General features: G+C 41.8%; 1 protein-coding gene across 10 annotated transcripts in view; it reads right to left on the bottom strand.

Moving 5' to 3' along the window:
• Window positions 1-22,504, bottom strand: part of SASH1 (SAM and SH3 domain containing 1) — a 1,147,574-nt gene that overhangs the window by 176,887 nt on the left and 948,183 nt on the right. For all 10 annotated transcript variants that reach the window (XM_068231708.1, XM_068231715.1, XM_068231717.1 and 7 more), the window contains 2 exons: window positions 6,045-6,095; window positions 5,858-5,907 (listed from right to left, as the gene is read on the bottom strand). In XM_068231708.1, the coding sequence (XP_068087809.1) occupies window positions 5,858-5,907; window positions 6,045-6,095 (101 nt within the window). The remainder of the gene's footprint in view (window positions 1-5,857; window positions 5,908-6,044; window positions 6,096-22,504) is intronic.

Raw genomic sequence — 22,504 nt, 5'->3', positions numbered from 1 at the left:
AGGTTAAGTGGAGAGAAGAATGCCCTCGGTGGATCGCTGGCTGAACGGCCTTGAGGTGTCGTGGGCTGCTGTATACATACTAGATTCTTGGCAGAGTTTCATCTGGCGTGTGCACGGGGCTTAAGTTCTGGGTGGGACTGATCAGGATATCAAGATAATATTTTGCTTGCCACTATCACTGGATAGCTTTTGCACTACCTCAAGATCTAAAGGCCCGAATTAGATAAACAATAGAAAATGTATCTCATCTTGCTACTTATATTTTAAATGTTTTAAAAACTTACATTTACTGTACCTACCTGTAATTTAAAAAAATTCGTGGGGGGGGGGGTAAGGGTTTGAATTCAAATCTATTACATCTAGAAGAAGAATACAGAACGCAAACTAAACATGGGCAGCAACAAATCACTTGGCTAAGAGACAACAAGAAGGATGCGGCAGTGGTTCTGCATTCCAGTGTTTGGACCACCTAGTGATGTCAAGTTCTAAAACACAAAATTTGGAAAGAAACACTAGGCCAGCTATGCCTGACTTTATAAGCCAAGCAGGAAGTTACAATGGGATTCACAGTATAGTCTGCCAGTTGCTGATATGGGTATTTACAAAGATTATTAAATGAACAGCAGAAATGGCAATTATTCTTAACAATTTCCTCTGTGAGATGTGCTGAGAATTACCATGTGGAGAACAACGAGCTGATACTAATAAATGAATACTTTTTGCTTTTGGAGGAAGAAATGGAATAGAACTAAAATTGGCAGCAGACAATAAAATAAAAGAAAAAAACCTACAGTGATCCTTTTTAACATTCCACCCTGCATTCCACTAAGATTACATAGAGATTACGTGAGATGGCTGTACGCTTAATAATATCCTTAAAAAAGGAAATATCTGAAGCATGACAAGTCAAGCATATGCTACACTGACAAGTCAAATATATATTCCATGAATTCTCTGCTTAATAGAAATAATGGAGTAAATGCTATTTGTATGCAACTTGAACAACAATAATTACAGCGCTGATTGGGAAAGGCGTCTTCTGCAAAGGACAGTACATCAGGAAAATAAGCTAACCAGAAAACCTATTACAGCCTTGTTTTCCGGCACTTTATAATTAGAGAGGAATGCTCTGGTGAGGTTAGGAAATGTGCAGAAGCCTTTCATTTATATTTTCATATCAAACCTTTTATCCCTCACTGACTTGCTCAACATTTGAATTCAGTTTATGCTTTCACATAAATTATTCTTGGCACAGGATTGGCACATCCAAAATTCTGATTTATAGTGGACCTAAACTTAGAACATACTCTCTGCTTTAAAAGACAAGCCATATAAGCCACAGCATGATGAGCTTTTATGGGAAAAATGCTTTCCTAGGGAGCAATTTCACCTCGAAACTGCCCTGATTAAAACAGTACAATTTTTGGTGAATGATCATACTTTTATGCTTTTGATTGATATTGCATTAAAACAGAGAAGCTAGTGGGCCCAATCGATCAATTGCATCATAGATTGTTTCCATAAAGAAATGATCAATCAGTATGGCAGATTTTTTTTCATAGATATGATAATGACTGATTTAGATATGATCACATGTTGGATTCTTTAATGCTGTGGATTGATTAAATATATAGTTTCATGTTGCTCTGAAAGATCTACCGTAAATGGAAAACAAGACTGTTCGAGAAAAAAAAAAAATCTCCCTTAATGGACACCTTTAGGCTTTAAGCACTGAAGATTCTCGATTTGTGATGTTTAAACACTGAAACCAGCTACATTGAATACCTGATCTGTCTGCACTAAGTCCTAGGGCAGGTTTTATTGTACTAAGCACAAAGCAATCCAGGAAGAAAGCACAGGTAGACAATGTCTCCAGGATGCAGGTATTTGAAACTTTAGAGGGAAAAGAAAAATGGAGACTTCATGGAGCAAAACGGTTTCTCTAAGACTACCCCAGCCTTATTTTCAAAAACAGGTAGAGGAAGATTGAACCAAGAGCAGGTTGTGGCTATTCTGTCATTTGTAAACACCCTGCCCCTTCTGTGTGCAGCATGTAATAGGAGCAAAACATAATTATGCAAATTATCTGTGGCATGGACCAGTTTTTTTTTAAGGCATTCTGAAAAGTGTACTGTATTTTAAACGTAAATTTACACACAAAGAGCACAAAACAGTTTAAATGTGTTCAGTATAGAATGTCACTTACAGAGCACAGCAAAAGTTACACGTCACTTTACAAAAATCGATAAATGTTAGAAAAAGTACCTGAACTGGCATGTGACATTAGGAGATAAACAAGTGTGTATGTGCAGTCATAAGCCTGCATAGAACTAGACTGTGATCCTTTTTTCGTCCAGTAAGGGTTAATAATTTAGGTATGTAAATAATACTTTCTCTTCTGAGGGACTTGAGTCAGACTATAGGTTACCTCTCAACTGAAATTGTGGCATATCAGAACAAATGAGTGCAGGGAATACACAAGGATTTCAAGATAGGAGCTGTGCAGGTCATTCAGAGGAAAAAACTAAAACATTTAACTTACATTTTTAGCATTTAAACACAAAAGAAAAATGTGGCACTCTAGAAAAGTTTGATTTAGGAGTAGGACTACAGATACAAATGTTTATCTCATCTGTTTATTTTCATTCCAGGTGAACTTTAACCTATTTTGGTTCCTGGACGTAAAAACTACGTCCAGGAACCATGCGTGCTACCGCGGCCGATCACGCGCGTGCGTGCTCCCGGCCCACGGTTCGTTAGCCAGGCAATCAGTGAATCGGGCTATGGAGCCCGATCACTGATTCCTCTCCCCCGCTGAAAAAGCGACAGCTTCTCTCGGAAGCTGCGTCTTTTCTGGCTGTTACCTCCCTCATGCGTCGCTCTAAGCGTGTGTTACGCTTAGAGTGACGTCATGTAAACAAACTCCTGGCCGCCATCTTGTGGCCAAAAAGTAATACTACAACTAAAAGTAAAAAAAAATGAAAATCAACACACATTTACATTATAAACATATTGTTTACCTCCCATCCTCCCAAAACTACCCAAATAAAATGCTTAATATAAAAAAAAAACCATTACAATAATAAAAAAAAAAACATGTAAATATTTACCTAAGGGTCTAAACTTTTTAAATATCAATGTAAAGATGAAATATTTCTATATTTTTATTATTTTAAACTTGTAAATAGTGATAGATGCAAAACGGAAAAAAGGCACCTTTATTTCCAAATAAAATATTGTCGCCATACATTGTGATAGGGACATAATTTTAACGGTGTAATAACCGGGACATATGGGCAAATACAATACGCAAGTTTTAATTATGGAGGCATGTATTTTAAAACTATAATGGCTGAAAACTGAGAAATAATCATTTTTTTCCGTTTTTTTCTTATTCTTCCTGTTAAAATGCATTTACAGTAAAGTGGCTCTTAGCAAAATGTACCCCCCAAAGAAAGCCTAATTGGTGGCGGAAAAAACAAGATATAGATCAGTTCATTGTGAAAAGTAGTGATAAAGTTATAGGCTAATGAATGGGAGGTGAACATTTCTCAAGTGAAAACGACGGAACGCGAATGGGTTAAAGTGAGCCTGAAACTCGCTTCAGGTTAGATACTTACCCATGTAGAAAGAAGGCTCTGCCCAATCCAGTGCATTCTGGGAGTGGTTTTGGATGAGAGTTAACAGGCAGCTACCAAAAAGTTTATGTCTAAGACCCTGTTTTCCGCTAGACAAGAGATGGTACTGAAATGGTTGGATTCCAAATCACCTACTAGGGCTGACTGGATTAAGCGTATGGATTCTGTCCTCCCATACAATATGCTAATATATTGTCCACAGGAATACGTCCCCTAACTTTCATCTGATGTGGGATATATGGCATGAGCGGTGAGAACTCTCTGGAATTAATATGAACCCCTGAAGTGCATGTGTACCATCTTTAATTTTTCATTGTGCTTGTCTAGGTGGCACCTCCACTGCTTTGTGTTTTAATCAGTTTGCCCTTGACTAATGACTGATGTTTTCTTCTGTTGATGTACATGGCTTTGAATGTGTAGTTAACACTTCAATAAACCTCTGTGTTGGAAAAAAGAAGGAAAGCTTTGGATCCCATAGCGCCTTCCCAGTTCTGATTTCGTCCCCTTGTTCCATCACGGTCTCTCGAAGTAACGCGCCTTCGGGACTCCTGGGCAAGCTTCAGAAATACTTGCAGCCCCAACAACTTCTGAAGAAGGGTGCATCTATACTGTGCATGTACGGATCCGCTTGCCTTCAGGAGTATTCAGGGACATAAATACTTCTGAATGCTGCCTGAGGAGGGGCCCGAGAGGTATCTAAAGGAGAACTGTAGTGAGAGGTAGATGGAGGCTGCCATATTTGTTTCTATTTAAGCAATACCAGTTGCCCGGCTATCCTGCTAATCCTCTGCCTCTAATGCTTTCAGCCACAGGCCCTGAACAAGCATGCAGCAGATCAGGTGTTTCTGACAATTTTGACAGATATGACAAGATTAGCTGCATGCTTGTTTCTGGTGTGATTCAGACACTTCTTCAGCCAAATAGACCAGCAGGGCTGCCAGGCAACTGGTATTGCTTAAAAGGAAATAAATATGGCAGCCTCCATATACCTCTCAATACAGTTCTCCTTTAAGGGGCCAACTTGAGTGAGAGGGATATGGAGGCTGCCATATTTATTTCCTTTTAAGCAATACCAGTTGCCTGGCATCCTGTTGATCCTCTGACTCTAAAGGCTCATACACACATCAGACCACAGTCTTTTGAAAATGAAAGATCACAGACCAATTTTACCCCCTTCCATGTAGTATGAGAGCCATACCTACACAGTCTTTTTTATGGAGCTGAACTCCCCATCAGACAGAAATCTTTGCAAGATGCTGCACACACAGATGCTGTAGACATTCATAAGATCAGTATCTGCAAAAGATCTGTTCCTGGAAAAGATCCGTTCCTGCAAATTGCATTCATAGTCTATGAGATCTGCAGATCATCACACACTCCTTGTTTAACAGACATTCATCTGCAGATCAGATCCACCAGGATGGATTTTCAGACTGCAGATGATTGTCTGATCTGCAGATGAATGTCAGTTAAACAAGGTGTGTATGATAATCTGCAGATCTCATAGACTATCATTGCAATTTGCAGGAATGGATCTTTGGCAGGAACAGATCTTTTGCAGATACTGATCTTTTGTGTCTGTACAGCATCTGTGTGTGCAGCATCTTGCAAAGATTTTTTTTCTGATGGGGAGTTCAGCTCCATAGAAAAGACTGTAGGTATGGCTCTCATACTACATGGAAGGGGGTAAAATTGGTCTGTGATCTTTCATTTTCAAAAGACTATGGTCTGATGTGTGTATGTGGCCTAATACTTTTAGCCATAGTTCCTGAACAGGCACGCAGATCAGATGTATCTGACATTATTGCCAGATCAGATTACCTGCATGCTTGTTTCAAGTGTGCCATTTAGACCCTACTGCATCCAACTAGATCAGCAGGGCCGCCAGGCAACTCGTTTAACAGGACATAAATATGGCAGCCTCCATATACCACTCTCACTTCACTTGTCCTTTAACCAAGCTGGTTGCAGAACTTTACCAGCCCCCTGCACTGGAACTACAGGACAGAGAGGACCAGAAAGGCTCTACATGATTCAGAGCCTTCCGTCTCCATACATAAGCATCAAACTCTTTTTGCCTCACTTCTGGTTTACTTTAACAATAAGGAGCTCTTTTATCACAGATAGTGGTTTTCTCAAGCATATTCTAGTTTATACCTGAATGTCATAACTTTACACATAAAATTGATATTATGATAATGGTAAAGTGTGAGACTTACTTTCTTTCAGTCTCTGGCGTGGACAGTGCACTATTGAATCCAATAGAATCCTAAATGAACCAAAAAAAAAAATTGAGACTTTAACTAACAAATCACAGAAGCGGAAACAAACTTTACACAATATAATAGACTAATTGCAATAAAACTAATGATAGGGAGGAAGATAAAAGTAATTAGTTATACATACTTCAGTTTGGGACCGCAGCTGCAATGAGGTGGAGCCAGCATCAGATTTCTCCTAAAACAGAACATATGCGAGTCAGAAGCCATCTAGAAACGTGGCACATTACAACAAGCAAAAAGAAATCATTTTAGCAAGAGAAATGGTCACACAAACTGAATCCGAATGCATATATTTACAACCATGATGAAGTGTATGAAGGGAAACCGGTTTATGTCTGTTTTTAAAGTTTCTGAAGTAGCTACACATTGTGCAACAGAAGCCTGATCCGGTAATTATTGAAATTCTCCTTGTTTGAAAACTAATGGAGGGGTAGCAATTGCTTTGCTGCCCTGCATCACTCCAATTCAATCAGATTTCAGTAATCTGAATTGTGGTTGAACTGTTGCAGTCTTTAGCTTTGTACACATCAATGTAGTACAAAGCTATGTGGCTGACAATCCACCACAGCTTCTCTCCATATCCAATAAAAATTACCAAATTGACTTATCAACATTTAAATTACCGATCAAATTATTTTACAGAAAGAAAGATTCTACACAACATGCGTGCATAAAATATAGAACAGAACCTCACTATGCCTGAAGAAGACAGGCATGTAACCTTGATACTTCATGCCTCACTATGCCTGAAGAAGACAGGCATGTAACCTTGATACTTCATGGAGTACATGACAATAAGCTGAAACAGTATTTCTGCTTCTGTTACGGTAAGAAATGGCGTTGCTGGGTCCTGCCTTCCTAAATGCACCAATCACTTTATCCTGCAGTCCACTTCTGGATTCCGTAACATCCATTAAAAATCTATATGGCAAATAAAGGCTGGGATACACACCCCATAAGTGGTTTAGATAGGGAAAAGCTACTACAGCACGATCACATTTTGTTTTTTTTTTCTGTATGAGAAAAATGCATTAAGTGTGAACTAGCCCTTGATTAAAATAAAACATACAGATTAAAGTGGACCCAAACCAAACTTTTTTTGAATTTAAAATATTTAGTTGCACTACTCTGACACATACAAATATAAGTAAACACGCCTTCAAGCCTATGAGCATTTCAGTGCATGCTTTTCACCCTTCTCTTTGCATAACTAGGGTTATACAGGTGGCAGCCATTAGCAACTCCTCCTTTGCTGGACACCATCTACTCCACCAGTTTGTCGGATTATTTGCCGGCAATATGAAAGGAAGGGAGGGGTTTCTCCAATAAATGTAACATATTTTATATTTGTCATCATGCAGCTGAAAAAAGGCTGCTATTATAATTTAGAAAATAGATTTCATTTCTGAAATCTTATATTTTTAATTTGGGTCCACTTTAATTGGCTTTCCCCTAAACTGGCCCTCGACTAAGATACATACACTACACATACATACATACATACATACATACATACATACATACATACGACAGGGATTAGATTGTGAGCCCCTCCAAGCGACAGATGGTGACAAGACTAATCTGTACAGTGCTGCATAAGATGTCAGAGTTATATAAATACTTAAATAGTTTTTTTAACAAAATAAGCAGCCTACCAGCAGCGATCGCTGGCTGGCAGGCTGGATGGGGTCCCCTGTGTGCAGTGACGGGAGAGCTCCGTCAAATCTCGTACCTCCCGAGAGGACGCATACATGTGTCACGGAGGAACGAGAGAGACGCTGTCCCACCGCCATGCCGTGTTAGGCGGTCGGGAAGCGGTTAACATGAGTTCTGAGAAAACACACATGAAAACAGTCAAGTTTGTCCCTGCCCAAGAGTATTAGAGACATAGATTCAGCAGGACAGCCAGGCAACTTGCACTGATTGAAAATAAATCAATGTGTCGGCCTTTCAGTTTAGGTGTGCTTTAATAAAATGTTCCATGAAACAAGTCATGTATCATTCACAAATTAGAAGAGGTTAAAATGATTGGCTAATGAAAGCATGTAACCATACATGGTGTTAACAGTGGAGTTGCCTGAAGGTTCTACCTATGCAATCCACATTTACACATTTTTCTTTGTAGAAAACACTGAAGAACACACTGATTAAAACAAAAAAACAAAAACAAAAAAAACACACAAAAAAAAGAGGTTCTACAAACATATGGCAATATATTGTATACTACAAAAAATTCTTACTGGCATATTTGCCATATACTGTAGATTTTTAATTAATCACACATCTGGCGTGTCAAATCTATGGACTCACCAATTCCCTTCCTCATCAGTTTCACGTTTAAAAATCTGCTCCTGCTTATTCAATGCATTTTTATGCAGATGCACAAAACTCACAAACAGAATACCAAATATGATGAACATTCCTTGATCCCTAATGTGACTGTTCACATACCATAGACTTGCAGTCTAGTCTAGTCTCTCAGCTTTGATGTAATGTAGTATCCATTAAGTCTACGAAGTGCAGTATAGTAAAATTATAGAAAACATGATTAACAAGTCCTGTTTGACAAATACCCCTAAGTATGTGAAAAAACAAAACAAATAGGGATATTCCAATAAGCCCATCTACAAATATAGAATTATACTAGTATGAATATTTGTATATGTGTAGATTTCTTCCAAAGAAGCTTATTATGTTGGCATAATACTTCAATTATACAGTACGTGTGTATGTCTATCTCCCATGGGAACACTAAAAAGAAAGCAAGACGTTGATGTGATTACTTACTATCATTACACCTTTTCCACTGTATCTGAAAGGTTGCTCTCTTGGTCTACTTAGCTTGTCCAGCACAAAGGGTTGGAGTACTCTGGAAGCCCAAGTTTAGCTATACCATGCATGAGCTGTGAATGTTTTTTTTCATTCGTAGCCCGAGCACATCCAGATGCATCCTGCTTTACAAAATACTGACCCTTGAACATTTCTGCTACCTTCCTTAGCACTGCTGATAAAATTAATGTGACAGTGTGCGCAACTGTTTGTCTAGTTTACAGGATGGAAACCACCAGTCAAAAGTCATTAATCAACACTGTAGTCACACTCATCTGAACCTAGCAGAGCACCTCCAACAGGCAGTTTTCTAAAACAGTCACATGTACTTCTCTGTTGATGAAGAAATATGCAATGGTATTACATAAAAAGTGGCAACGCTAGTGATAAGGAAAGCACCATTGGATAATATAAAAGTCATAAAAAAACATACAAAGTATGAAAAATGATATGCAATACAAAACTGCAGTAAGCCAAATGCAAGCTAAAACATGGAAAAGCAATACCAGTAGAATTCTAAATTGCTTAATAAAATCCCTTTGTTGTACAAACAGGGGTACAGCAAAGCTTTCCGAGCACCTGGAAGTGGTTACTGCTCAGAGTTTCAGTCTGATACACAATTCTAGTGTAATAGTGCAGCTCTGAGCATCTGCGGTATAATTGTCAGACGGAAACGGTTGTGGGCTTGATAAGAGTAACACTACTGGAATACAGGATTCACTCTGCATGTGGAAGCATATAATCAGTCTTCAATTATTTTTATCAAGTCTGGAAAACAATGAATGCTTCTGCTTTCACTTCTCTTCAAGACCAAGTATTTAGACAGAATGCCAATTTGACCATTCTAAAAATACAAAGCAAAAGAGTTTGTAAATCAGAAGAATATCTCCATGTTTTTTAGGCTAGGTTCACAGTGAGTGCGTGTTGCATTCCCATTAAAAACAGGAATGTGCTGCAATGAAGGGTACAAGTTGCATTGCATCATATGTGCGGGTTGCGTTGCATACAGTGAAGCATGCAGTCAATGAAAAGCATTCTTCATTGCCCATGTTAAAGCACACGCACTGGAATACTTTCGTTTGTTGGATCACACTGCACCGGATGCACTCTGAACGTTCTGTAAACGTACAATTGCAGTGCGATTTTGTGCGTTAAAATGTCTCCAATGCATTGCACCGCAATGCCCAACTTTCAGCCTGAGGATCAAGCTTACCTCCCAACTCTCTGAAATGAGAAAGAGGGACACTTTTTCTGATCCTTTTTATGCAAATTGATCAGAAAAACGGTCAAAATCAGATTGGACTTGATGGAAATTATCTATCAAGCCACCTGACGAAAATACTCATCGTGTATTCCCAGCATATGACCCAGATTGGGGAAGATTTGCCTGCCTTTCCATGGCCTGTGATTTGAGGAACAGGGAACTACACAAAGTTATATAGTTGTACAGTATATTGCTGTAATACCTCTCTGTACGTTACCTCTCCGTTTTTGTACAGCGTTTATAAGCATTTAATAGAAAATTATGAAAAATATAATAATGCATTAGTTTTCTTTTAGCATTTCTATCCTGCAGCTTCTCTTACCCCTACTGCTCCTTTCCTCTTGTCTAACTTATTGAGTTAAAGGAAACCAAAGATACTTAAATAAACCGCTGTTATACCTGGGGCTTCCTCCAGCCTCCTGCTTGCTGTGGGCAACTCTGCCATTCTCCTGGGGCCCTCCGTTCTACCGCAGCGTCCCCCAGTACATATCCCAGTAGCAGGCAGTAGTGGTTCACTGCGCATGTGCGGCCGTGACATGCCCCATGTCGCCAGGAGCAGTCTGCGCAACTAGTACTGCGCAGGCACAGAACGGCCTGACCCATGGGAGCATGAAAGGTGACTGCAGCTAGGCTGCGCATGCGCGGTGAACCACAACTGCCAGTGACTGATCTATACATACACCAGGGGACACTGCGGAGGAACGATGGAGCCCAGGAGGACGGCAATGGAGCACACGGCTGGAGGAAGCCCCAGTTAAGTATAACAGCTGCTTATTTAAAATAAACCTGAGACGTCCAATCAAAAAGATTTGTTACTTACCCAGGGCTTCCTCCAGACCCATGAGCACGGATGTGTCCCTCGCTGTCCTCCCGAGTGCCTCCGTTCAGCCGCAATCACTCCTGGTAATCTGGCTCAGTTGCGCTAGTCGGCTCTTCTGTACATGTAAGGCCCCTCTGCTCGTGCACAGAAGAGCCGAGTGGTGCGACTAGGCCAGATTATCGGGAGTGCGACTAGGCCAGATTATCGGGAGCTGAACAGAGGCACCTGGAAGGACAGTGTGGGACACATCTGTGCTCATGGGGCTGAAGGAAGCTCCGGGAAAGTAGCTAACCTTTTTAATCGGACGTCTCCGGTACACTTTAAACATCTTTGGTACACAGAACTTTGATGAAAGTTTGCTTTTTGATACGTGGAGGAAAAAGTTACTTATGCCTGCAGTGGATTTCATCCATAAAATAGATCATCCACAATTATAGATTGCTTTATGCATGGACTTCTGTCGCTGGTGTTAGATGGACACTGATAGAACAGTATAAAAAAAACAAACAAAAAAAAAAACGTATATATAAAATTTTGGCTAGCCATTAACAAGTTTCTCATTCATACCTTTATTTCCCATCTTTTAGCTTTGAATCACCTACATCCCTTGTTTCCAATAAAAAATTAGTTTTATATTGGCCTCTTCCCATAAGTGGCGATAGCCTATAGAAAGTTTGTGGATAACAATTTAAAAAGAACTATCTTTTGAGGCAAACTCCTATAAGAATTACCCCAGTTACCAGCAGGCCTGGTTTTTGGTAGCCACTCCCATCCTCAGCTGAACGGTTTTCCCAATTTCTAATTGAGAATCACTTCTAATTCAGCCATGGCAGCTACCATACCTATTTAAGCGCTGGAGCTTGGTCACTCGTGGCCTAGGTCACTTGTGCCATTTAATTCCAAAGTGCCATTTATTACAAAGTGCTTTACAACTTACCAAGAATTTACCAAGAATTCACCCAGGAATTCAAACAGGATTCAACAGCCACAGGACTCTGCTGGAAACAACTACTCTGCATCCACAACTGCCTCCAATGCTATCGCTACAAATGCCACTGCTGGACATATGTTGCACAGCCAAGTTGACTCTGCTTCTTAATTTACACAGGTTTGCTTGCATTAACTGCATACTCATATAAACTGTTTAGTGGTTGGAAACTTCCTGGTTATAATCAGAGACCATTACCATGCTTACTGCACCTTTTCTTATGTTCTGCCTGTCTGCAAACATCTACAAGTTGCATTGCAATATGCACCCTCCCAGTGTACCACACTCCATATTCATTTCACCTGCTCTGCTTTCCTCACCTTACTCAGCTTCTCATGAACTGTTAGCTCTCCTGAAATCTCTCTCTCCCTCCAGCAGCTCAAAAAACTCACAAACATTTAAATCCCATTCACATTTGCTCACTCTCTCCCTCCTACTCTTACTTGCAGCTGGTGATATATCACCCAATCCTGGGCCACAGCCTGCTGCCAGTCAAGCATCCCCTGCTGACCTGCTTCATACACTTCACAGCCCTCTGTCCACAAATAACCTCAACACCCATCCTCGCTCCAACCTTATTTCCATCCATCCCACCCACAAACACATACTCCCCCCTACCCTGCGGTCTCTGGAATGCCAGATCCGTCCGCAATAAACTTACAGCAGTCCACGACCTCTTCCTCTCCAAATGCGTACATTTGAATACGGCGCTGGTAGACTTGGGCGCAGGATCCAGCTGTTAAATGGCTGGTCCTGCTTCTGCACAAGTCCGGGGCGTTTTAATTACTATTCCCCCTCCAGGCCGACATGGATAGTGGGGGAATGAAATAATTCGGCTTCCAGCGATTGCTGGAGGCCGAATTATTGTGTTTTTTAAGCAACTTCGGCTCCGTCTTCTGACGGAGCCGACCTTCCTCACTGAGCGCCGCTATAGACTGATTCCCATTACAGTCTATGGCGGCGCTGGCTGCGCCCAAATCTAGCAGCGCTGAAAAGCACTGCTCCGCTCCAAATCCCTCACCATCCTCGCACTCACTGAGACATGGCTCACCTCCTCTGACTCTGCCGCAGAGGCTGCCCTCTCCTACGGGGGGCTTCACCTCAGTCACACCCCCAGACCAGACAATAGGACCGGGGGAGGGGTGGGTCTGCTCCTCTCACCATCCTGCACCTTCCGTGTCCTCACCCCATCTACCTCTCTACAATTCACATCATTTGAGGCCCACACCATCCGCCCCTACCACCCCCTCCCTGCCATTGTTGCGGTCTTATACCGCCCTCCGGGCTCCACCCCACAATTTCTCGATGACCTTGCCTCCTGGCTCCCTCACATCCTCTCCTCTGACCTCCCCACCATCATCCTTGGGGATTTCAATATTCCCATCGATGAAGCCCAGAGCTCCGCTGTGACCCAGCTACTCACCATGCCAACTCACTTGGACTAGTACAACACGCCAACACCCCCACTCACACTCACACTGCAGGTCATACTCTCGACCTTATATTCACTAAATCCACCACCATTGCAGACCTTGACATCGCACCCTTTCCACCCTCAGACCATCACCTTCTCACCTTCAACCTCCTCACGGAAAGCACCTCCAAATTACCCACCCACCCACCTGGTCGATGGCAGCGAGACCTACGCAAGCTCAACCCTAGTGTCCTTGCTGACCCCCTCCATGCCCTCTCCTCCACTCTCCCCACCCTAACCTGTCCTAATCTTGCTGCAGCTCAGTATCGCCAAACTCTCTCATCAGCCCTAGAGAAAGCTGCTCCACCAATATTTCGCCGCCACCGACCCCCTAACCCCCAGCCCTGGCGCACTACCCATTCTCGCAACCTCCAGAGGAAAACACGCGCCACTGAACGGAAATGGAGAAAAACTAGACTTAACCAGGATTTCCTACAGTACAAGACCAACCTGCTGCAGTTCCACACTGCCCTTGCTCATGCAAAGCAGGAATACTTTACCAAGCTCATCGGAGCACAAGCTTCCAATCCCCGGCGTCTTTTTGCCACTTTCAACTCCCTGCTTAAACCCACCCCCCACCCTCAGTTTCCTCCCTCTCTGCCACAGATTTAGCCACCCACTTCACCAACAAAATTGTCTCCATCCGCCAAGAAATATCCAATCTCCAATCTTCACCTCCCACCCCCTCCCAACCAGCTCCTCCTCCACCCTATCCTCCCCTCACAACCTTCACTCCTACTACCACCGAGGAAGTCAACCACCTACTGCAGACTTCCCATACCACTACTTTGCCCCTTGACCCCATCCCTTCTGATTTACTCCAGCCTCACTTCACGGAATTGGCCCCAGTCCTCACTACCCTGTTCAACCTCTCCCTATCCACAGGCACCTTCCCCTCAGACTTCAAGCAGGCCACTGTACTACCCCTGCTCAAGAAACCCTCCCTCGACCCCTCGTTACCCTCCAACTACCGTCCTATCTCCCTCCTCCCCTTTGCCTCAAAACTCCTGGAGCGTCTGGTTCACAAACGCCTGACCCAGTACCTCAATGCCAACTCAATCCTAGACCCACTGCAATCTGGATTTCGGCCTGCCCACTCAACCGAAACTGCTCTCACCAAAGTGGTCAATGACCTTGCCTTAGCTAAAGCTGAAGGTAAATACTCCATTCTCCTCCTCCTTGACCTTTCAGCAGCTTTTGACACAGTAGATCATCCCCTACTCCTCCAGTCCCTCCAGTCCTTGGGCATTCACGATCTCGCCCTGTCCTGGCTTTCATCCTACCTCTCCAACCGCTCCTTCACGACCGCCTTCAATGAGTCCTCGTCCACCCCCAACCACCTCTCGGTGGGAGTCCCCCAAGGTTCGGTCCTTGGCCCCCTACTGTTCACCCTATACACATCCTCCATTGGCAAGGTTATCTCCTCCATGGGTTTTAACTACCATCTGTATGCAGATGACACCCAGATCTACCTCCACACCCCTGACATATCCACCACTACCATGGACAAGGTCTCCTCCTGCCTATCAGCCATCTCCTCCTGGATGTCCGCTAGGTTCCTGAAACTAAATCTAGACAAAACGGAATTTATGATCTTCCCACCCCGGCCATCCACGAACCTCCCAGATGTGCATGTCACTGTTAACCACACTACCATTCGCCCTACCTCTCAAGCCCGTTGTCTGGGTGTCACCCTGGACTCCGCACTCTCCTTCACTTCCCACATCCAAATCCTCACAAAGTCCTGCAACTTCCACCTTCGTAACATCTGTAAGATTCGCCCTTTCCTGACCTCTGCCACCACCAAACTCCTCATCCATGCCCTCATAATTTCCCGCCTTGACTACTGCAATGCCCTGCTGTCTGGTCTCCCTATGACCCGAACAGCCCCACTGCAGTCCATCATGAATGCGGCAGCCAGAATTATCCACTGCTCCCATCGCTCCACCACGGCAGATCCCCTCCTAGAATCCCTCCACTGGCTTCCTATCCAGTCCAGAATCAAATTCAAGATACTGTGTCTGACCTACAAATCGGTCCACAAAACCTGTCCAACCTACATTTCCGATCTTACTCAGAGGTACACACCTAGCCGCTCACTCCGCTCTTCCAATGAACTTCGCCTAACCGCCCCCCGCATCACCCAGTCCCATGCACGCCTCCAGGACTTCTCAAGAGCTGCTCCAACACTATGGAACTCCCTACCTCCACCCATTAGGGCAGCCCCCTCCAACATCTTCAAGAAAGCCCTCAAAACTCACCTTTTCACTCTGGCCTACTACCCCTCACAAGTGCTCTAAACCTACAGCTGAACTCTGGTCCCCTACCATTCGTGTCCTTACCTCTCCCTCTAGATTGTAAGCCTTTGGGCAGGGTCCTCCTCCTTTTGTGTCCTACCTGATCATGCACCTCCATTACTGTGAACCCATGCTATGCATCTGAGTGAACCTAACTTGCCTAATCTCCATGCTCAATCCAGTGACTGACTAAGCATTACCTTGTACTCATACTGTGCTGTGTGATCTGGTTTTCTATTATTCCTGTATTGTCATATTGCTGTATGTCACCCCTAAATATTGTCTGTAACCTAAATTAATGTTCAGCGCTGCGTAATATGTTGGCGCTTTATAAATACAATAATAATAATAATAATAATAATAATAATAATAATAGAGATAGATAGATAGATAGATAGATAGGTTTTACTAAAAACATTTGAACTGTGCCTGAACTGGGCTCCAAAGGCATGGGCTGCACTTTGTTGACTGGGTGCCTAAAAGAGGTTTCCGTTGATTTGTCTGAAGAGAACATTTCCACTTGTCTCTGGATTCAGTGAGAAGGCACTGACAGCAGGAGAATGGTATTCCAAGTGACTTATCATAGGGCCCCCTATCTCTCTATAACAAAGAACTACTACACAGCATATCTATGTATAGCATTAAGAGCAATGTTCCAACAAAGACTTGTTAAATGAGTTATTTTACTATAATCACAAATTATAGGTTTTTTATTTCAGAGGAAAATAGTCAAAGGCATTGGAAAGGCATTGAAAAATGTAAACATTGTTGTAAAGCAAAATACATGAAAAGCAAAGCTGAAATCCAGACAAACTGGAGGCACAAGAATATTCCTCTGCACAGAACAGCCTATGGCTTTTACTGCTGGACTGAAAAGGGGTTAAAGATCGCCAAGCCATTCCCTATTATTCAAGGCAGGAAATGTCTGAACAGAGGAAACACAGCCATAAATTTTAGGAATGGATATACCCTTGGCAGCGGCTGCATAACTAAAGACAACTCAAACTGAAGGGCAACTCTGAGATTCAAGAGGGGTTTTCCTTATTCCAATGATTCAAGCAGCGTACTCAAGACGATTCTACAATGATCAGTATTTTTCCATTATAGAATAAGTGGCTACTTTACCTACCGTAATATTATTTGTAAAACCATCAGTGAAAAAAAGAAAAAAAACAAAAAGGCATTTAACAATCGTTGCATACGGTATAAACATACACAAAGTAATTCACAAAAGTGAGTACACCCCTCATATTTTAAAATATTTTACTATTATATCTTTTCATGGGACAACACTAAAGATATGATACTTTGATACAATGTAAAATATTTATTAGCGATTTATATAGCGTCAAATTGCATAGCGCTGTTCAATAAATTGGATTGATAAACAATCATCAATGACCAGCTACAGACCTGTCTCTAACCTTCCCTTTCTGGGCAAGCTAATTGAAAAAGCTGTTTACCTCCAGCTAGAAGCCAAAATCCTACAAAACAACAGTTATGACCCATTCCAGTCTAGCTTCAGGAAACACCACAGCACTGAAACTGCCCTTATCCAAATATGCAACCACCTGCTCATGGCAAGAGACAGAGGAGAGTGCTCGATCCTCTTACTGCTAGACCTTTCTGCAGCCTTTGATACAGTTGACCATGACATCTTGACAAACAGGCTACAGGAATACTGCAGCATTGATGGCATATTTCTTCAGTGGTTCCAATCCTTCTTGAGTGACAGAACCCACAAAGTGTCTATGGGGCCCTTCCTGTCCACCCCTGTACCACTTAAGTATGGGGTGCCCCAGGGCTCAATCCTCTCTCCCCTGATTTTCACAATTTACATGTTACCGCTTGGAAAACTAATCCAAAAACATGGCCTGACATACCACTGCTATGCAGACGACACCCAACTATATCTTTCCTTCAAGCCTGGTGTGACAGACCCAACTCTAACTATAAACGCCTGCTTACGTGAACTACAGCAATGGATGAATGACAACTGGCTGAAACTGAATGCAGACAAAACTGAAGTCCTTCTGATCGGAGGGCAGCGCATGACAACAAAACAACTTAACTTGCAGTCTTCACTGGGAATAGGAGGCACGGATCTACGCAGCTCTGATCATGTGCGTAGCCTGGGAGTTCTAATTGATGGGGATTTAAACTTCAGAACACACCCGCAAATCCACCTCTGAATGGCTGAAGAAAAACAAAATGAAAACTTTGGAGTGGCCTATTCAAAGTCCTGACCTGAATCCTATTGAGATGTTGTGGCATGACCTTGAAAAGGTGGTTAATGCTAGAAAACCCTCAAATAAAGCTGAATTACAACAATTCTGCAAAGATGAGTGGGCCAAAATTCCTCCAGAGTGCTGTAAAAGACTCGTTGCAAGTTATCACAAACGCTTGATTGCAGTTATTGCTGCTAAGGGTGGCCCAACCAGTTATTAGGTTCAGGGGGCAATTTCTTTTTCACACAGGGCCATGTAGGTTTTGAGTTATTTTTCTCACTAAATAATAAAAACCATCATTTAAAACTGCATTTTGTGTTCAATTATGTTATCTTTGACTAATAGTTAACGGTTTTTGATGAGCAGAAACATTTAAGTGTGACAAACATGCAAAAGAATAAGAAATCAGGAAGGGGGCAAATAGTTTTTCACACCACTGTAGGATAATCTATGGGAAACATATGCACAGTTTGCGGTCACAGACAATCCTATAGCCTGCAAGGCTACACAGAGTTTTCACAAATAATATAAAAACAAGAGCATGTGAGACAACTCTCACCCATCCTTATAGAAGGACATCTTCACTGGGCTATAAATCACACATAGCATTAGACAAAACAGCTTCAATATGTTCCCAACATTTTATCATTTTTATAAACAAGATAGCAAAAAAAAAAAAAAAAAAAACCACACCCTTTATGTTGCTACTCTTGGTTTTATTTATGGACATACCCCAGGACATGGATAGTAAATGTTCTGTACATAAAACTCAGCACTCTAAGGCGAAAGATGTTCTTGTGAACTAGAGCCAGACCTACAAAAATCTTTATCTGAATGAGCCTCAGGTTAAAATCTTTCATGGGAGAAACTCATTGTACTCTTTACAAAGCTAAGTCAAGTAATAAACTATTGAACGCTCTTGTCTATAGGTGAAAGGTTGCCGCCACTCAACCTACACCGCAAACCAACCATGAAGCCATGCTAATGGCACCAACTTTTATTTTTGTAAATAACAGAACTGCAGCCGACTACGAAATATATTGCTACAGATTTCAGAGTACCAACCATTTCTGCAGTGCTTTACAGAGAACATCAAATATTTACATTACTATCTGCATGGAGCGTTTAGGTTCTTCCCATGTTTACATGGATATATTTTGAGCATACTTGTTTCCTCCTACATCCCGAAAACACACAGATAAGTTCATTAGCTTCTCCCAAATGTACCTAAAGCTACGTATACATTGAAAGATAGAATCGCGCAAAAGGTTCAGCGATCTACCACTGAAGATATCAAGCAGTGTGATGTAAACAACAGCAGAAGACTGCAAATAAAATGCCAGATTGTTAAACGATGCAGAATCCATCCATTTTTTAGTTCCTAGTTTTCTTCACACTATTGACTAAAAGATTATCTGCCAAAGTCATCTGTCATGTTTGTCATTTAATGCCCAAGTATCATTGTGGATCATTCATTTAAAGATATTGTATGTGCCATTGATTCCTCCAAACAACCTCTGAATGAGGAGGAGTTTATCGGTTGTGTGGAAAAAAAAATTCTCCCCAGGTGCATGAAACTTTAGACTATGACAGCAACATATGACTATGGTAGGAATTAGATGGTGAGCTCCTCTGATGGACAGCTACAGAGAAGACAATATTGTGTAAAACACTGCAGGAGATGTCAACTCTATATTAACCACTTCCCTACCACGCTATTTTGTGCTGATCTGTGCTGCGTGGGCTCTCCAGCCCGCAGCACCGATCAGATAGCAGCCAGGCCGATCAGACTTCCCCCCTTTTTTCCCCACTAGGGGGATGTCCTGCTGGGGGGGTCTGATCGCCACCGGCTGTTTGCGCTTGCGGGGGGGGGCTCTTCAAAGCCCCCCTCCGCAGCGCTTCCTGGCCTCCTTCCCCTTCCCTCCCTCTCCCTCCCCCTGTGAGCGGCGCAGGATGGCTTTCCGTCCTGCGCCTGATGGGATAGGCTTTAGCCTATCAGATGCCGGTGATCCCCGGCCAATCAGAGGCCGGGGATCACCGATCTCCTCTACGGCGCTGCTGCGCAGCAGCGCCGTATACATGTAAACACCGGGAAAGGTCTTCCCCGTGTGTTTACATTTACCCTGCGAGCCGCCGATCGTCTCGCAGGGTGTTCACGGAGACACCCTCCGGGAACTGACATGGAACGGGCCGCTCATACGAGCGGCCGTTTCCATGGAATACACTTCAGGATTCAGGGGCGTGTATATACGCTCCGAGAATCCGGAAGTGGTTAATATATATATAATAAGTATCCCCTAGTCCCCTTGTCTCTCTACAGGTAAATTTGAACGCAGCAGGGTTTTATGGATACAATAATTAAACATTATATATGCCAATTACCAAAGAGAGATCTGCCTAATCCTTCAACCAATTAAATTGGTTACTAACTTTTAGGATATGATTTTTTTTTAATGAAATGTTGCTCTATATTCAATGTATTTTTATTATAATATACTTGCTTTTAACAGTGTCACAACCTGACAGATGTACTGCCCATGTCATTTTGGCTTGGCTATATAAAATGCTGTTGTCAATGTATTTGTGTGAAGGAAGATCTCAGAAAGAAGCAGTACACAAATAATGCAGGTCATTCCCATTTCTGATCTGTCAACAGTTAATTCTGCAAGTGATCAGAGAGGAGAGACGATTGATGGTCACTGACAGCCATAAAATGCTCTGAAGCCAGTAATGCATTTTATCCCTGTGCTGTACATTTATTTAATGAGACACATCGCCTTTGAAGCTCTTAGCACATTTTCCCTCTCTCAGTTCCTCATGGATTTTAATTAAAGTTAGAGCATTCAATTGTAGAAAGGCAAAAGAAAATTAGCATTCATCCAGGTCTAGATTTCCTGGAATGAAACAAAGTAGAGAGACAGATAGGTAGATCGGTAGATAGGCAGAAAAGGGCTGGCATTTTATTTTTGTATGAATGACACAATGAAATATCTAACCACAACGAAAAAAAAAATGCCCATACGAATGAACCAGCATGCATTTAATAATTATTACATTGTATAGAGTGTAGAATACTGGGGGAACAATACAGTCAAACGCATCACATTTATCAAGAAAGTATTTTTTTTAATATTAAACATTGATTTTCTTCTAAAGAATAACTTTTCCCTAAGCTATCACTGTAATAAAATTGTAGTCGATGATGCACATCATCACTAGTGGTCACTATAGGTAGCTGGGCTGCTTATTCAATAAATCAGACAGCTAAATAACAAATTTAAAACACCCACCAACCTAAGTAAGCAATGTAAAGCAAATTCTATGTGATTTTACCAATTTACAAAGTATTTTGATAATGGCCACATCCCCTAACAACTAACCAGGGAATTTCAGCTGTTAATGAATCCCTACTGCGACATGGGAAAAAATATTCAGCTTGTGTAGAAATGTTTCAGTACCAAACAAACTCTTCTAATTGACTCTCCTGGGGTAGAACTACACACACCAGCAATGCCCATGTCAGGTTCCTTCACTCCTGCAATGGAGACCAGGTTCTATAGCACCTCCACGACACCAAAGAGGAGAAGGTGGTGGATTATGGACTGTCTCCTCTTTTTCCTTGTTTCGCAGGCAAATGGCCTTATCTAAAACCCACACTTGGTCACCAGATTTAACAACAACAACAAAAATTTGCACAAATGCATGTTAAAAGTAATTTAACAAAAAACAAGCACATAATGGCCTTTAAAAGAAAGGTTATGTCCTTCAATGCTTTGCTCAAGGAACTAATGAAAAATATTCTAATTGCAGCAATTTACTCCCCACTTTTCTTTCGTCCATTACTCTTCTATCTTCATTTGTAAAATTGTATTTTCAATATTTTGTCCATGTTTCAGTGACAAGGGGTTCCAGTGTTGTTTTGTTTTGTTTTGATTAATTTTTTTTGTTTTTTTTTACAGGGGCTGGGATTTCAAACGCACTTTCTATTTCAGAGCTGGGTGTGAGTGTTTGAAGACTGGGAGGGGAGCGGGCAATGATACACAAAGTAAGGGAGGAAATTATGTCAGGATTGGCTTCAAGATACAGACAGACAAAATGGAAAATCCTAAGAAGGATTTTCTCTTTTTTTTACTATTGAAAAATCACTAAAATCAAAATGTAAACAGTGCAATACATACATTATGCAAGTAGAGAAAATATTTCTCCACTTATAGGTGTGGGAGGGAGGGGTTATCAAAACGGATATCTTTCTGGATAACATGTCTGAAGAAGGCTTATTAGCCGAAAGCTTACTCCTGATTCAAATCTTCCTGCTGATAGCATGTCTCCAACTTTCTTTATTTTCCTTTTACATAAATACTACCTAGCTTATTATAATGTCTTTGAAGTCCAAAGTGTTTGCATTAATTCCTCAAAGCAATGTTAGCCTGAGAAAAAAAACCTGATGCCGATGTATGGAAAACTTGACTGGGTACATGATTCTCCTTGTTTTTTGAATGTCTTGTTTAGTATGTCCTACATTTTCATAAAAATAAACTGAAGCAAAAATATAAAGTAGGCACCAGGCAAACAGGTTCTGAGCAGAGCTATATAGTTCTGATAAAGAAAAAAAGACTAAACACCTTGGCAAGGAGTAATGCTTAGTCTAAATGATCTAAAAATGCCTACAGTCCTGACACAAGGA

The sequence above is a fragment of the Hyperolius riggenbachi genome, chromosome 4 (assembly GCF_040937935.1).
Source record: "Hyperolius riggenbachi isolate aHypRig1 chromosome 4, aHypRig1.pri, whole genome shotgun sequence".
NCBI lineage: Eukaryota > Metazoa > Chordata > Amphibia > Anura > Hyperoliidae > Hyperolius > Hyperolius riggenbachi.
This window is presented reverse-complemented; position numbering and strand designations above follow the sequence as displayed.